The 15106-nt window shown below is 44.6% G+C and overlaps 1 protein-coding gene across 2 annotated transcripts in view; it reads right to left on the reverse strand.

The window, feature by feature from the left end:
- The window catches only part of MTRR (5-methyltetrahydrofolate-homocysteine methyltransferase reductase), a 528380-nt gene that overhangs the window by 123227 nt on the left and 390047 nt on the right, over positions 1-15106 (reverse strand). For both annotated transcript variants that reach the window (XM_063922764.1, XM_063922765.1), the window contains exon 11: positions 12309-12351. In XM_063922764.1, the coding sequence (XP_063778834.1) occupies positions 12309-12351 (43 nt within the window). The remainder of the gene's footprint in view (positions 1-12308; positions 12352-15106) is intronic.

Raw genomic sequence — 15106 nt, forward strand, 5'->3', positions numbered from 1 at the left:
AGATGCATCACTGGACGTAGTTCGTGCACTAAGAATATACATGGATTGTACCAGTGCCATCAGGACAGACACTCTCTTCATCCTGTATGGGTTTCACAAGAGAGGATGGCCTGCCAATAAGCAAACTCTGGCAAGATGGCTTCGGATGACTATCTCAGAAGCATACTCCCAAGCTGATCTCCGAATTCCGGATAATGTCCCTGCCTACTCTACTCGTAAGGTAGGTCCATCATGGGCAGCCCACCGTGGCGCCTCAACTGAACAAATCTGTAAGGCAGCAACATGGGTCATCCATTAACACATTCATTAGACATTGGGCCTAATTCAGAGTTGATCACAACCATGTGCACTGCTGGGGGAGGGGGGGGGGTCAGAAATAACAAGTGCAGAGAGAGTTAGATTTGGGTGGGGTATGTTCAAACTGAAATCTAAATTGCAGTGTAAAAATAAAGCGGCCAGTATTTACCCTGCACAGAAGCAATATTACCCACCCAAATCTAACTCTCTCTGCAAATGTTATATCTGCCAAACCTGCAGTGCACGTGGTTTTGCCCAACTGCTAATAAATTTGCTGCTGCAATCAACTCTGAATTACCCCCATTTTGCCTTTGACACATTTGCCTCTCAGGATGCTGCATTTGGCCAAAGGATTCTCCTGTCCAATCAACTTGTCAAGTCAAATTGAGATGGCATTGAATAGCCCTTGTCGGATCCATTCAGACAAATGAATGTCAGAATGGATCAGACTTCAACTGAATATACCCCATAGAACTGGAAATTTCATCTTTCAATTTGGGTAATGGTTTCATAAAACTCGGAGCTAGAATAGTTTTCAATGATTTATTTTTCTTAAAAATATTATTAGGATTTGGAGGGAGGACATTATCATATCTTAATGCATTATAGTTCCTCTTAATAATACTTTTTATTTCACCTGATTGATTATTGAAAGTTGAAATGAAAGATAAGTCTTGCTGTGTTGTAGTGGAGTGAGGAACCAATACATGGTCAATACTCTCAGCAGCAACATCCACTGTGTCCGAACTAAACAACAAATTGAACCCAACATTTGGAACACTGTTTGGAGAACAAATTTCAGCTGCTAATTGTTCCATTGTCACAACATGGCCATGTGTGAGTAAGAACTTATTGCTTATTGGACATCCTCCATTAGGGAGTGCATTAATTGGTGGACTATACCAGAGACCTTTTAAATTTCACCTGTGTGCTAATAACAGATAGGTTTCCTTATACACACAAGAGATATTGTTTTTTAACTGCTTATTAAAGTGTTTTATTGATTTATTTAGCGCTGTATTCATATTTGAACATTGTTTTCTGATTGAGGAGACTGACTATCTCCCATAACAGCTGCTAGAGAAACAGCTCGTGCATGCACCGGTTATTTTTGTATACTGTATTTGGTATATTTATTTTTTCCTGGTTGGTTACCAGCCTGGCAGCTGTGTTTTGCACCAGCTGTAAGTGGTGTAATTCTTTTGCTGGGAGACCAAGGTAGAGGGCAGTACAGTAGTCTAATCGAGATGATACAAATGCATGTATGACTTTTGTCAGATCATATGAGGGAATTAGGTGCTTGATTCTGGCTATGTTCCTCAGGTGAAAGAATGAGGATTTGATTGTGGCTGATATCTGATGTTTAAGTGTCAAGACAGCATCCAGGACAACGCCAAGATGCCACACACGATCAGTGGTTTGTAATTCTGAATCCCCGAGTGTAAGTCCAGTCGGTTGGCTATGCTGCAGTCTTGTCCTTTGATGTTGCGGTCCTATCATAAGAACCTCTGTTTTAGTCGCAGCCAACTGGCGCTCATCCACTTCTGGAGCTCAGCTAGACAGAGATTTAGGGTTGCTATTGGGTTATCAGTGCCCAGAGCAAAGGACAAGTACAGTTGTGTATCATCTGCATAGCAGTGGTAGACCAGGCCATGACGCCTGATTATTTCACCCAGCGGGAGCATGTATCACTGATGGTGATGAGTATACTCCAGACGATTCTCTCTGTGACCTGCCTGTGAGAAATGATTTGAACCAGTTTAGGACTGTGCCATCCAGTCCACAAAAATGTACAAGTCACTCAATCAGGAGCCCATGGTCCATGGTATCAAATGCTGCAGAGAGTTCCAGAAGGATTAATATTGAACAGTCACCTCTGTCTCTTGCCATCAGAAGATCATTTAACATACACACCAGGGCTGTTTCAGCGCTATGTCTTCTCCTGAATCCTGATTGGAATGGATCATAAATATCATGGGTTGTCAAGCGGGTTTCCACTCCAGTTGATTTGCAATGACTTTCTCAGTAACCTTTCCTAGGAAAGGAAGGTTTGATACCGGTCTGTAGTTTGTCATGTAGTCTGGATCTTAGGTTTTTTAAGAAGAGGTCTAAAAATTGCTTCCTTTAGGGGGTTGTCAGGAATCTGCATTCTCCATCGTATCACTTGAACAGGCGTCTCCTGGCTTCAGTCCTCTGTCTTCAGAGTATCCCCTGTGAATTGTACCTGTGAAACTACAGGTCCCAGCAGTTTCGATCCAGTTCAGTTCTAGTTTCAGTCTTCAGTCTCCTGCAGCCTGGAGTACACAGTGCTTCTAGTTAACAGCATTTACTCCCGATGCACTACTGAGCCCAGCCAGCAATCAGCAGTGCATTGAAGAATTACTCTCCTGATGAATCATTAGCTTCAGCTAACTCACAGCTGATCTGAACACCCAATCCAGTCGGGTGTGTTCTCACAGAGATGCAACATCCAATCATCACAGACCAAGGGGTATAAACTCCAGTTCCTGGCTCAGTCTCATCGCCTTGGACAACGAGTCACACTCGGTGTACTAGTGCTTCTGGTTCCTGTCTCCAGGTGGATCCCCTGTTGTACCTTTTATCGTTCAAGTCTTCAGTCTTCATTCCTTCAGCCTGCTTCAGATTCCAGCCTGCTTCAGACTCCAGCCACAGATCACTACTTCCATCTGCAGTAAGACTTTCCTCAGGTGTTACTCTCTGCTAAACCTGTGCACCTAATTAACAGCATTTCATCCTGTGCATTATATCCAGCATTTAACACTGTTGCTGAGTAGGACTGTCTCCTGCCTGGGCCGTGCAAAGCAAAAGTATTTCTATGTTATAGAGACTGTGTACTTTTACAAAACACTGGAGTTCTTCTTTTCTTCAATTATTACTACAGTACTGTTTTGCATCCAGCTATTCAAGTTATTATTATTACCTATTTCTGCTACCAGTGACTTTTGAATATACATTTCCTTTGGACTCAGTAACTGTTCATTATTCCAACTATCAGTTGTACCAGTTATTATCCATGCTTCAGTTTCTGTTATTATTGGTTTCCGTGTAACTATCCATTGTATATCATCCCATCTGTTTCCAACTACTCTGTGACCTCTGTGACACAATAAACACCAGTGCTTTCGCGCAGGACTCTTATCAAGCCTCCTTGTTTTATACACCGCACCAGCCCTGACCAACTAGTGCCCCCTCTGGGAACAGATAAAACCAGAAACCTGACAGGGGTCCAGGAAAAATGCCTGTCTGCAAAGTGCATTGAACAATTTTTGCAAAGACAGGACCAATTATATCCATGCAACCTATTCGAAGCTTGGTTGAGGCAGGGTCCAGATCACAGGTGGTGGGACGCAAAATCCGAGCAATTTCAGCAGTTTCCTTTACATCCACTTGGTCAAAGCTGGTACATGAAGGCAGGTGGCTTATATTGGCAGGCTTTGTAGTTTGGCACTCCTTTGATGGCACTGTGGAGATTCCAGCCCGGATGGTAGATATTTTCTCTGCAAGGAAGTTTTTCAAACTCGTTGCATCTTGCCTGGGAGAGGGTTTCAACAGTCTGCAGGCATGTTGGCTTGCAAAGCATCTCCACTGTGCGGAAAAGTTGAGCTGGCCTATTGTTTGCTGCCGTGATTTCATTTGACAGGAACTGTGATTTCTATCGAGTGATTGTCGATTGATATTCTTTGTTATGCTTTATTAGTTTTATTTTGTCATCCACTAGATTAGTCTTCCTCCATCGTCTTTCCAGTGTACGCCCCCTTTTCTTGAGCTCGCTAACACTGTTGTCGAACCAGGGAGCTCGACTTTGTGGTTTAAGAGGTCTTATACACACAGGGGTGATAATATCAATTGCAGCCATAACATCCCTCTTATAATAACAGACTAGGGAACAGGGATCTTCACAGGCACCCAGTATAGCAGAGAGATCCAGATTTGCTGCAAGAGCCTGGGGAGTCATACCCCTCCTTGGACGATACCTGGTTAACTCCACGGGCAGAGATCCTATTTGAGGGGCTGCAACTGAGAACCAAAGGGAGTGGTGGTCTGACCAGATGACTTGGTTTATTTTTAGGTCAGTGACTTCCAATCCAATCTGAAAGACAAGAGCAAGAGTGTGACCACTTATATGTGTGGCAGAAGTTATGACCCGTGTGAAGCCCAGTCCATTCATTGTGCACAGGAGGTCTTGGCCAAGGCGTGAGAACTCATCATCCATGCATTGAAATCCCTGAGGATGAGCCATCTTTGATGTTACAGAATCAGGCCATCAATTTCTTATAGAAATATCTTTCCATCTCCAAGGACCGGTAAATGAGAAGTATTCTGAAACCTAATCCTGACGCACTCCGGGCAGCAATACACTTGAATGAGCGAGTAATTTCAATAGGGTGGACCCTAAGTTTAAGTTTTTTTTTGAAGCAGATAGCCACCCCACCACCCCTGCGGTCAAGTCTTGGGTTGTGGATGACAGTAGTTTGTTGGGACTGCAGCCTCCAATATAGGTTCTGATTTTCATCTAGCCAGGTCTCTGTAATACAGGCTAGATCTGCAGATTCATTAAGGACAGCAATTGTTGCAGTCTTGTTTCTTATAGATCTGGCATTACAAAGGACTGACCCGATTGGGCATACCAGAGGGCCTTCAGTTTTCTTTATGTTAAGTGCATGAGCTCTGGGTATGGGGGTCACAAAGCGAGAGTTAACAGTTCTGTTCTTCCAAGCACAGGTCCGTCTTTTGGGCATCACTTTTGATTGTTCTTTGAATCAGGGGGTGGTCAAAGGACTTAGGTGGTTACCGGGGAAAATAAATTTCCATCCTGTTCGCTTTCCAAGAATGCGCCTGTGTTGTTTTTTTTTTTTAAATGCCAAGGGATTGGAGAATAGAAGCCTGTGATGGTGTAATAGGAACTGCAGTACGTGGTGGGCGGAGTAAATGAATGAAGCTGGAGGAATACATATACATTGGGTCATCAATGACAGATTACTATAAGTATGAGCTGCATATGATAATGAGAGAGGGAGAGAGATATACCGTTATGGTAAGAACTTACCGTTGATAATGGAATTTCTCCTATGTCCACAGGTATCCACAGGATAACATTGGGATATGCCGGAGCAACATCGGAAATGGCACCAAATAGTTACGAGCTTTCTGGCCTCCCAGGATGCATCGGTCTCCTCCATATAATCCTGCCCACCGACTCAGTCAAATCAGTTGTTTTCACAGCAATTAGACAGGAGTATCATGTAGAACCCTATTCAGTCAATAAGAACACACATGCACACCCTTCCATACAAGAGGGAAGAGGCTTAGTGATTGTACAGATCCTCAAATCAGGTGTGTCAGGGTGGGGATCCCTGTGGATACCTGTGGACATAGGAGAAATTCCGTTATCAACGGTAAGTTCTTACCATAACAGTATATTTCTCCGGCTGGGTCCACAGGTTATCCACAGGATAACATTGGGATTCCCAAATCCATTATTAGTGGTGGGGACTCTCTTGATTAACCAGGAGAACCTTACGCCCGAATTCCGCATCATGAGAGGCAAAAGTATCCAAGGCATAATGTCTAATGTGTTAATGGACGACCATGTGGCTGCTTTACAAATCTGTTCTGCTGAAGCACCATGTTGTGCTGCCCATGAAGGACCTACCCTACGTGTTGAGTGCGCAGAGACATTAGCTGGAACAGGGAGATCAGCACGAGAATATGCTTCTGAAATAGTAATTCGAAGCCATCTTGCTAGCATCTGTTTAGTAGCAGGCCATCCTCTTTTGTGAAATCCGTAGAGAATGAAGAGAGAATCTATCTTTCTGATGGCACTAGTGCGATCTACGTAAATTCTTAATGCACGAACTACGTCCAGCTACGCTTCTCTCGCAGAAAGTCCTGATACCTGAAAAGCCGGGACTACAATTTCTTCGTTCAGGTGAAACTTTGAGACCACCTTCGGAAGATAACCAGATTTAGTTCTTAGAACTGCTTTATCTGGATAAAAGATCAGAAAAGGACACTTACACAACAGCGCTCCTAAATCTGACACTCTTCTAGCTGACGCCATTGTCAGTAGAAAGAGAACTTTAGCCGTCAATCATTTAAGATCTGCTCTCTTAAGCGGTTCAAACGGAGCCCCCTGAAGGATTTTAAGAACCAGATTTAAATCCCAGGGTACTGCAGGAGGAACAAACGGTGGTTGAATGTGCAACATTCCCTGGAAAAAAAGTACGCACATCCTGTAGGTTAGCAATCTTCTGAAACCATACAGTTAATGCTGATACTTGAACTCTCAAGGAAGCCACCTTTAAACCTTTATCAATTACTGCTTGGAGGAAATCCAAAATCCTGGATACTTTAAAAGATCTTGGATCCATACCCCCTTCGTTACACCAATGAATATAGGCCTGCCATATTCGATAATAAATAAGAGCTGAAGAAGGCTTTCTTGCTCTAAGCATGGTTTGAATTACCTGTTGTGAGTATCCTTTTGATCTTAGGATAGAGGTTTCAACAGCCACGCTGTCAAAGACAGCCGTTCCAGATGGCTGTGATAACAAGGCCCCTGCATTAGTAGATCTGGACGTTGAGGAAGCAGAACTGGAGCTTCCACGGACATCCTTAGTAGATCTATGTACTAATGCCTTCTGGGCCAGGCTGGAGCTATTAGAATTACGGCTCCCTTTGCTTGCTTTATTTTCCTCACCACCCTGGGTAACAGGGAGATTGGAGGAAACAGATATGCCGGATGAAATTCCCATTTCACTGACAGTGCGTCTACAAGGATCGCCACGGGATCCTTTGTTCTCGACCTGTATGCCAGAACTTTGTTGTTCAAACGGGACGCCATGATATCTATCTCTGGCAGACCCCATCTGTTTACTAGAGTTTGGAATACTTCCGGGTGTAATGCCCATTCAGTCTCCTGAATGGTGTGTCGACTGAGAAAGTCCGCTTCCCAGTTCAGCACTCCCGGCACAAACACTGCGGACAATGCCGGAAGATGGAGTTCTGCCCATCTTAGTATGTGAGTTACTTCTTCCATCAGTCTTTTGCTGTGAGTTCCTCCCTGATGGTTGAGGTACGCTACTGCTGTTGCATTGCCTGAACGGATCTGGACTGGGCTTCCCTGCAGAATGTCCTTTGCCTGAACCAGAGTCATATATATGGCCCTTATTTCCAAACATATTTATTGGCAGGAAACTTTCCCTTGTGGTCCACTTTCCGTGGAACCAAACATTTTCGGACACTGCTCCCCAGCCTTGAAGACTGGCATCCGTTGTCAGTACCTGCCAATCTGCTATCCAAAAGGGTCTCCCCTTGTCTAGATGGTCCGTCTGTAGCCACCAGGCTAGTGACATTTTTACGTTTATTGGAAGCTTTATCATCTGTCTTTTTATTGTCTGATGTTTTCCATTCCATCTGGTTAGAATGAGGTGCTGTAGGGGTCTGGAGTGGAATTGTGCATATTCCACCATGTCGAATGTTGACACCATCAGACCCATCAGTCGCATTGCTGCATGGATTGATACTGTCTGACTGTGCAACAATTGCCGAGTCATTACTTGTACCTTGGATATCTTCTTCCCCGGTAAAATAATCCTTTGTAGACTTGAATCCAATATGGTCCCCAAGTGAACCATCCGTTGGGATGGACTCAGAGATGACTTTTCCCAATTTATGAGCCATCCGTGTCTTTGTAGACAAGCTATTGTCTGTTGGGGATGGTCCAAGATTAACTCCTGGGATTGAGCCAGGATTAAAAGATCATTGAGGTATGGAAAAATTCTTATCCCTTGCCTGCGGAGATAAGATGCCATAACCACCATAATATTGGTAAATACCCTGGGGGCTGTCGCTAGCCCAAAGGGCAAAGCCTGGAACTGAAAATGTTGCTGGAGGATGGCAAACCTGAGGTAACACTGATGGGACCGTGCTATGGGCAAATGCAGGTAAGCATCCTGTACATCCAGAGATACCATGTAATCTCCTGGTTCCATGGCCAAGACTATGGAGCGTAACGTCTCCATGTGAAACTTTGGAACCCAAATGTATTCGTTTAACCTCTTGAGATTGAGAATTGGTCGGAATGATCCATTTGGCTTATAAATCAAAAATAGGTTGGAGTAAAACCCCCGTCCCCTTTGTGTCAGGGGTACCGGGATAATTACCCCAGACTGAAGCAATTTCTGAACTGCTTCTTGCAGAGCTCTGGCCTTCGACTCTATACGAGACGGGCTGGTGCAAAAAAACCTTTGAGGAGGGTGCTTCTTGAAAGAGAAACAAACCATAACCGAGAGATACCACCTTCTGCACCCAAGCATCTGTCGTCGACTGCTGCCACATGTGTGCAAAGTGAAGGAGTCGGCCCCCAACCCTGGAATCCTCCAGGCGGAGGCCCACACCCTCAAACTGATGGCTTCTGCTCTGGTTTGGAAGCTGGCCGTCTATTGGCCCATTGCTTCCTACCCCTAGCTAATTTATTGTACTGGGGTTGGTTAGCATCAACCTTTCCCTTTGATCTACCTTGCCATAGAAATGGGCAAAATTTTTACCCCCTCAGTTTAGGGTTATAACTAGCCGGAAACCTGACCTTTTTGGATTCAGCTTCCGATTCCAGAATATCTGTCAATTGCTTTCCGAACAGAATATTACCAACGAAAGGCAACGCTTCAAGAGCATTCTTGGATTCTGCATCCGCTTTCCAAGTACGTAGCCAAATTGCTCTACGAGCGGCTACCATTAAGGCTGATGCTTTAGAAGCAATCGTACCCATATCAACTGCTGCTTCTTCCAAATATTGCGCAGCTTGTTTTATATAGCCTAGATGAGACTCTTGCTCCCTGGTAGGTGCGGAGAGGCCATTCTCTAGTTCCTCCACCCATTCTACCATTGCTTTCGCCATCCAGGCTGAAGCCATAGCTGGCCTTACAACAGACCCTGAGAGAGAAAATATTTTTCAAGAAACCATCTACTCTTCTATCTGTAACATCATTCAGTGAAGTTGACGGCAATGGTAAAACTGATTTACGCACAAGTCGTACAACATGTGCATCTACTTTAGGAGGAACTTCTCTTTTTGAACAGTCCCCAGCTGGAAAAGGATAGTAAGAGTCCCATTTTTTCGGAATCTTATACTTCTTATTGGGCGTAGCCCAAGGCCCTTCCATAATTTCCGTCAGATCTTCTGACTCTGGAAACTCAGTCCTAACCGTTTTTGGACGTTTAAACACAGGTGCTTTAGATTTTGACACTGCTTTGGCTGGTTCCTCCAGACACAGAATAGCCTTCATGGCATCAATAAGCTCAGCTATATCTTCTGTGCAGAAAAACTACGACTAATCATCATATGGGGTATTTGAATACATTGTATCCTCATCTGTTGTATCATCTTGTGTTACCATCTGTAACATGGATGTATCTACCCTGGTATTAATAGCCTGGCTACTTGTAGAAGCTGTTGGCAACAAACCATAAGAAGGGAGCTGCATGTATGGGTTAATAGTGTAACCTATTCCCAGGGGTGGAACTGCAGGTGTTAATCTGTTTGCTATTGTAAACAAGGTCTGTGCGAACACACCCCATGGTGGCTCTACTGGTTGCTGAACCAGAGCCTGCTTTTTAGTTTGCCTATACGCAAAACAGTTTGCACATAATCCCTCATAAGTAAGATACTGGGCTATTCCATCCAAAATCTGTATTTTTGAAAGATAAGCATGTTAAGGGTGTAGGAGCGCCTGATAAAGTATCCTCGTCACTTTTGCCGCTCACAGACATGGTAAATAATCCGTTTTTACAAATACTACACTCTCTGTGACTAAAAATCACTTATACAGATATAGAAGTGATATCAATCTGACCACAATCCGTGCACCTGAATTGAGGTTCAGAAACAATACTTGACAAACATATAAAAGTCAGCAATCACACTAGCAGTCAGTCACATGTTAATTATTAGACATTGTCATATGAGAATATAATCAACCACAAAATACTTCTCAAGTATGTAGGAGTACAATTACTGCACTTCTGTTTTTAAACAGCTATTACCACAAGTTTTTCAGACATGTTATGCAGAAAACAACAACAGTACTGTACAGGTCTCGTATGCATTGTGTACCAAAATTAACTATTCATACTTACAAGTAGATAGAATCTTAGTACTGTATAACCCTTTACTCAGAGTGGGATACAGGGAGACTCACCCCACTTCCAGGATCAATCAATACGCTCGAAAGACGCTGAGTGGATTCAGATGCTACTAGTGTACACTGCCGCTCCGGTAACTGAGACACAGACGCTCAATAACGGACCCAGACACTCAGTGAACTATGAGTGTATGCAGACGCTCCTGTTTGCGACCCGGTCTCGGCGGCAACTCTAGTGTACACAACTGCAGCAGCCTAAGCAACGACCGAGTACCCTCGTGGTAGCGTCTGAGACGGAAGTGAGGTCATCAGTTCATGGACGGGAGATGCACGGTCAAGAACTGGGGGGAGGGGCGACCAGGAGAGCGTCTGACTCCCCCTGCTGACAAACTCCAGGGATCGCGGTCTCAACCTAGTCCTGGTACCTATGATCCCTAAAGCATAGCGCTGGAGCAATTAAGAGTGGCAGCGCGTCAGCCACTGTTTGTAGTCTCCTCCAATACAGTGCGGCTGTGTCCGACTTCCCCTAGTAAGTGGAACCAATGCCTTACCTTCTCCCCATGCTCCGGCCACAGCCTGGTAACGTCTGCTGGACCTGCTAGAACATCCGACACAGACGCCCGTCGAGACAGAACTAATAACCGAGGGTAAGCGTTGTTGCAACCCGGTGGAGAGTTGTTGGAGCGACTCTTTCCAGCATGCATTTAAGATGCTGTTAAGAAAGATCACTCAAAACATAGTAAGACTATAAAAATAAAATAATAAAAGCTTAGGGCTGCCTTAACAGCAGCCCTGTGACCATGGTCCGGCTGCTGCTGCACCAAACAAAAAACTGATTTGACCGAGTCGGTGGGCGGGATTATATGGAGGAGCCTGATGCATCCTGGGAGGCCAGAAAGCTCATGACTATTTGGTGCCATTTCCACTGTCGCTCCGGCATATCCCAATGTTATCCTGTGGATAACCTGTGGACCCAGCCGGAGAAAGCAGTGGTTTTATTTTGTGTGTCCCCCCCAATTCGATATGTGATCCAAAAATTATAATAGGTTTATGAACAGAGTTATTGCTGATTTAGTCAATTATTCCAGGACAGAGCAGGCATGTGGAAAGGTGTTAAAATCCAATTCATATTGTGTAGGTGTGCAAAGTCTCAGTGTGAGAGGCCTTTGAAGTAGATTTCTTGTAGGGGTAGTAATAACGTGTGCCCTGAGGAATGGCTGGGATCCTGCAATTTGAAACGAACAGTGAGCCTTCAGCAATTCAGAGCCTGAATATATGGATATTAGTTGATTAATGCAAGAAGTCAGTTATTTGTTGCTCAGACAACAGAGGTGGATGATGTCTAAGTGAGGGCTGGATGGAGCCAAAATAGATTGTAGTCCACAGTACCTTATCTGGCATGTCCAATGCAGAATACAGTAGATGCCAAACTGAAGGACTTCTCAGTGGAGGGATGCAGAGGATTCAATCCAGTGTGTATCTCAGTGCAGGAATGCAATCTGTTGGTTTTGATGAGATGTCCGTGTAGAGTAGTACAAGTTAAAGGTAAGTCCTTGGATATTTATGATGATTCATAGGTCAGTTGTGGTGAATTTAAGCTGTTTTATGGAGATGATCAGAGCATGCAAAAGGTGAGGCAGCCATTTTGGGCGCCAGCATTTGGTGATTAGTTGATTTTATTCACAACTGACCACAAGTTTACTGAGCTTTTTAATGATATGCCCTAAACATAGTATTTAATTTAATTTCTTTGCTGGCGTAAAAAGAGCATGAATTTATAGTTCTCACTGGAAAATAGGAACACTGAGAAAAATCACAATGCAGTATTGCATCCAGAAGTGTTATTACCTGGCAGCAGAGTATGGCCTTGCTTGTAATCTAGGTAGATGCTCTGAAAAATAAGTAAACATATAATTAGAAGAAAAAAAATTCTGCATAAAAACAGATACTCAGGATGACTTATAAGCAATGTATTTGAATATAGATTACTTTTCTCTTTGGAATTAAATATTCTCTTGAATACAAGTGGAATAAGAAATCCTTTTTGTACTTTTTTAATAATTTGTGGCATAAAGTTACTCTCAAGTAGCATGTAAGATGGTTGCTTTGTTCTCAAGGTCAAGTAGGTAAAAGCAGTGCTTAAAGTTGTCCTAGGGAGGTGGTGGAATTCATCCTACCTCCAGCGCAATAAGGGAATGCAAGCACTGCAGGTGCGTACCACAAAAAGGGGTGTGGTTACTCAATAATATCCCAGTTCAAATTATGCCGCACAGTAGCACAATCTTTTTCACATTACACCACATAGTAGTGTCCCTTATTCATGTTATGACACACATTAGTGCCCCTTATACACAACGCACACAGTAATAGCACCTGAAATACACAATGCCCACAGCAGTAGTGCCCCTTATGTAGAGCCCATAGTAATAATGCCCCTTATGTTCGTTGGAGTGATGCCCCTTAGTAAGTCCCCCTATGCAATGCCCTCATTAGTAGTGCCCCCAGTAGTAATGCCCCCATGTAGGTATGGCCCTTCAGTAGGTATGCCCCCTCAGTCCACGCTCAGTAGTTAGCCCCCGGTAGTTATGTCCCATTAGTAGGTATGCCCCCTCAGTAGTTAGCCACCAGTAGTTATGCTCCCTTAGTAGGTATGCACTTACACACACAAAAAAAAAACAACCCAACACAATACTCATCAAGCCCCACTCCTGCCTCCGACTGCTGCCATCCTTCCTTGCCGCCCGATCCTCGGAACTATGGGAGAGACGTCATGACGTCTCTCCCATAGAGCACAGCTGCACACTGCCAGCGCCGGAAGCCGAGGCTCAAGAGTGAGCTCCGGCCGCCAATGTGGGGAGGAAGCCGGGTGCCTGCTGGTAACACAATCTCAGCAGGCGCCCTGCATCTCCATGCTCACCGGCTTCTAGGTTAGGTGGGCCGGAGAAGGTGTAACTGGTTCTGTCTCAAAATTAAATTGACACCCCAGAAGACACTCAAGTCTATAGGCTCTAAGTTGGCATAATAAGTGCAATGTTGCAATGTGCTTCTTTGTACATCGCCGATTTCTCATACGTCCTCGAGGATGCTGGGGTCCACTTCAGTACCATGGGGTATAGACTGTTCCGCAGGAGCCATGGGCACTTTAAGACTTTTCAAGGGTGTGATCTGGCTCCTCCCTCCATGCCCCTACTTCAGACCTCAGTTTAGAAAATGTGCCCAGGCAGATTGGATGCACTTAGGGGAGCTCTACACTTTATGTTAGGTTTTTTATTTTCAGGGAGGACTGCTGGCAACAGACTCCCTGCTTCGTGGGATTTAGGCGGCAGAAGTAGGAACCAACTTCCTGAATAGTTTCATGGCTCTACTTCTGGCTGACAGGACACCATTAGCTCCTGAAGGGTACTGAACACTAGCTGCGGCTATGCGCTCACTCCCACAGCACGTTGTCACCCCCCTCACAGAGCCAGAAGTCAGAAGACTGGTGAGTGTACAGAAGAGGATCTTCAGTAATCGTGACGGGTAAAAGGTATCGCGCAGTGGGCGGGAACACTGCGCGCCATGCTACCCTTCAACACAGGCACAGCAGGGTGCAGGGTGCGGGGGGCGGGCCCTGGGCAGCATGAAACCTAATAAAAACTGTCTAATAAGGGGACATAAGTTGCTGAGGCACAGTCCTACCCCCGTCAGGATAAAAATTAGTATTGAAATTGCTGAGGAGAAACGTGCCATTGCGGGAGCGGGGCTTCCTCCTCAGTCAGCCAGCACACTGCTCAGTGCCATTTTCTCTTCAAGCAAGCTGCAGAGAAGAACGCTGGTCCTCCTCCACTTCTGAACAAGTATCAGGGTACAAAACAGGGGGGGGGGGGGGACAGTATAAATTGGTGCTGTATTGTGAATTTATCATTATAAAAGCGCTACAGGTCTGTGGGCAGTTTTGTGTTACACAGGGTTTTTATCACTAGCGCTGGGTTGTGAGCTGGCAAATCCTGTGTCCTTCTGATAGATTTTACTGAGGGTCTGTCCCCTTTAAGTTCCGGGGTGTCTGTAGTGTGGTTGTGCACGTGTGTGACATGTCTGAGGCAGGGAGCTCTTCCCCTGAGGGAGCCATTTTAGGGACACAGAATTGTAATGTGGTGGCGCTGCCGGCACACCACGAGCCTGAATGGGTGAAAGAATTACGTGATAGTGTGAATCATATAAGTAAGAGATTAGATAAGTCTGAGTCTCCAGCAGAAAACTGGAGAAAATCAGTGGAGGATGTGATTTTTTTTATAGTTCTGCCTTTTCATCCAAAGGCGACCCCTCTGGGTCACATAAAAGACCATTTGAACAAATAGTACAAACTGATACCAACACAGACTCTGATTCCTGTGTCGACACTAGTGATTCCAGGGGAATGGATCCTAAATTGGCAAAAAGCATTTAATACATGATTGTTGCTATAAAGGAAGTCTTGGAAGTTACGGAAGCCCCTCAGGAGAAGGCTTATTTTTATAAGGAAAAGAAAATTAATGTAACTTTCACTCGTTCTCACGAGCTGAATACTCTCTTTGAGGGAATTTGAGCAAACCCTGAAAAGAAATTTCAGAATCCAAAAAGAATTCAGGTTGCTTATCCCTTCCCGGCAGAGGACAGGAAAAGGTGGG

Source organism: Pseudophryne corroboree, chromosome 5 (genome assembly GCF_028390025.1).
Source record: "Pseudophryne corroboree isolate aPseCor3 chromosome 5, aPseCor3.hap2, whole genome shotgun sequence".
NCBI lineage: Eukaryota > Metazoa > Chordata > Amphibia > Anura > Myobatrachidae > Pseudophryne > Pseudophryne corroboree.